General features: G+C 38.4%; 1 protein-coding gene across 1 annotated transcript in view; it reads right to left on the bottom strand.

The window, feature by feature from the left end:
* Positions 1-1,728: 1,728 nt before the first annotated feature.
* atp6ap1l (ATPase, H+ transporting, lysosomal accessory protein 1-like) overlaps positions 1,729-2,602 on the bottom strand; it is a 20,584-nt gene continuing 19,710 nt past the window's right edge. The window contains exons 7-8 of the mRNA XM_015395432.1: positions 2,138-2,372; positions 1,729-2,057 (exon numbers count right to left, since the gene is read on the bottom strand). Coding sequence (XP_015250918.1) covers positions 1,800-2,057; positions 2,138-2,372 — 493 coding nt within the window. The 3' untranslated portion in view covers positions 1,729-1,799. The remainder of the gene's footprint in view (positions 2,058-2,137; positions 2,373-2,602) is intronic.

Raw genomic sequence — 2,602 nt, 5'->3', positions numbered from 1 at the left:
ACATCCTGGATAAGCAGCAGTCTGTTCTCCACCACAGTTACAGCATTTTATTTTAACTTCTTTCCCACATTTTCCATATTCCTGCTCTCCAGCAGACCTTCCATATCACTGTTTTCCTTTACATGCAGCTGCTATATGACCGAATGTTTGGCATTTAAAACATCTCAGAGGATTGAACATTTTCACATTATAGTTCATATATCCAATGAAAACCTTACTGGGTAATTGCTCCTCTTCAAATGTAATCATCACAGATAAGCTGTCACACCTTTCTCCATTTCTTGATGTTTTTAACTGTTTCACTTCTTTTACTTTTGCACCACTTATATTTTCTAGAATCTCTTTATCAGTTCCTTTTAGAGGAACTCCTCCAATCCCTCCCCTGCTCCTCCTTTTGTTCTCCATCAAGCTGCACTGAACTCTTTTCCCTCCATCTTGTTAATGCGTATAGCTTTGCCTTGCTGAGGCTCTCTGCAGTTTATTAACAGGTCTCCACTATACAGGATGTTGGCACCCTGGACTCCTCCTACAAGTTTATCGTTTTTGTTATAACTGGACCTGATTCCAATCTGCAGAACAGTCTCCCTGATTCACCAGTTTGAATATGACTTTATAATCATTTTGTTTTCCTGTGGAATTTCTAGATTATTCATGACTTGATTGTTCTGAACTGGTATCCCCTTCAACTGATCTCTGCTTTTTCTGCTTTTTCTCATTTTTTGACTTTACTCTCTTCCAATCTTTTTCATTTTCACTATTTCCTTCTTCCATCAAGCAAGAATCGCTTCCTGTTTGCTTGCTACTCCCGATCCGGGACATTTTTCCACAAGTGATTTAGAAACACGGGCCATGCACATCGGAATTACCAACGATTTAACAATCTATTCCATGACTTACTGGACTGATCGCGACTTAATTGGTGATTTCACCAATTAATAATTATTTCCTGTGCTATTTTTCTTTCCCTAAACAATATTTCCTTTGAATTCTGAGTTGTTAAAAAAAAACAAAGATTTTTTTTTTTTTAACACAACCACAAAAAAAAAAAAAAAAAGATTGTTAACGTAGGTTGCTACGGTACCGAGCCCCCCTAGGGGACAATTTTTTTTCTTTTGCGTTCCCTCGCAAAAATCCCCATGTCCCCTAGGGGGCTTCATAGGTTGCAACTATCCAATACCTATTTGGAGAATTTTCTCTAGTTCATAGTCATTTATGTTTAAGACTATCAAAATATAAGTCATGTTTTTAAAATTTTAAATAATGTTATAGAGTTAATTCGTATTTCCAAAAAGAGAGAAAAACTTTTTAGATTAGATATTTTAAGCATCAAATCTTTATTGTCTTTATCTGACTTTTTAAAGTACTAAAACAATCTAGAGTCTATGTTTCTGTTTTTACTATTAAACTTATTGGAACAACAATGACAAAATATTTTTTATATCTTCTCATTTCCTCTCTTGTCAGATATTTGACTTATTTTTATTTATAAACACAGCATATCATTTCATCTGATTATATAATTCACTCAGGGTTGAAGATTGTCGTTATTTTTTTTAAACGTGATAAAGAGAAACCAAACCAAGTTTAGCTTTAGATGAATTTCATGCTGCAAATGCAAAGAGCCGCTTTACAAAGGGACATTTTTTTCACATGAATATTTTTATTAAATGTATGACAAAGATAAATGTCAAAATTCACTCATTTTAATTAGAAAACATGGGAGTTTTATGTTAAAAAAAGGAAATCCTGAGCAGAAAGCATATAATACGCTGGTTTTATCCACTGCTGTGTCTCTTTCTTTACATCCCGTTCTTCTCCGTGCAGCTTTCCTCACAGCATCGGTCCAGCTGCTCTGGGCTTTGAGGGAAGTAGATGTCGGCTTTTTGATCGTCGTCATGCTCGATGTGTTTCAGGTGAACGACCATGTGCAGGGCGTAGGCCAGAACCAGCAGCAGGATGAGGGATGTGATGAGGCCCATCAGGATGGCCGGGGTCAGGACGGTGCTGCAGTTGCTTGCAGGAGAGAACCTCCCTGAGCTGATGTTGAATGCTTGGATCTAAACACACATATAACCAATAAAGTATGTTAAAGCTCAGCTAAACAGACCCATGTATTGGGATATAATTAGAAAAGCACCTGGAAGTCGATGAAGGTGATGGCCCAGCGCTGTGCCTGCTCAGTGCTGGGCAGTAAGAGGCCGCTGTATCTCTGCAGACTGCTGACGTGCAGGCAGCGGTAGGACGAGGAGGCCGGAGCGTAAACGTCTGTGGCGTTGAAGACGACCTCAGAAGAGTTGGTTAAAACAGAGACTCTGTCCACTGAGAACCACCACTGACCTGAAGACTCGTAAAATGTGTTGGACAGCTGAAATCTGAAGCGTAAAAGAAGAAAAGACGGAACAGACTGGAAATACAGCAGGTTCCGCCCAGTGGTCCACAACATTACATGATGGAGTGACTTTTGTTCCATTTGTCTTCATGAGCAAATAACACATTTTTTTATATTTGAATGTTATATATTTTGTCGATAGTTTCGCTGCTATAGGCTTAGACTGCTGGAGGACATAGGGACCCCTTTTTCATCATTCTGCTTCATTCTATC

The sequence above is a fragment of the Cyprinodon variegatus genome, unplaced genomic scaffold, assembly GCF_000732505.1.
Source record: "Cyprinodon variegatus isolate N-32 unplaced genomic scaffold, C_variegatus-1.0 Scaffold740, whole genome shotgun sequence".
Taxonomy (NCBI): domain Eukaryota; kingdom Metazoa; phylum Chordata; class Actinopteri; order Cyprinodontiformes; family Cyprinodontidae; genus Cyprinodon; species Cyprinodon variegatus.
The sequence above is the reverse complement of the archived record's forward strand: the minus strand, read 5'-3'. Positions and strand labels throughout refer to the sequence as shown.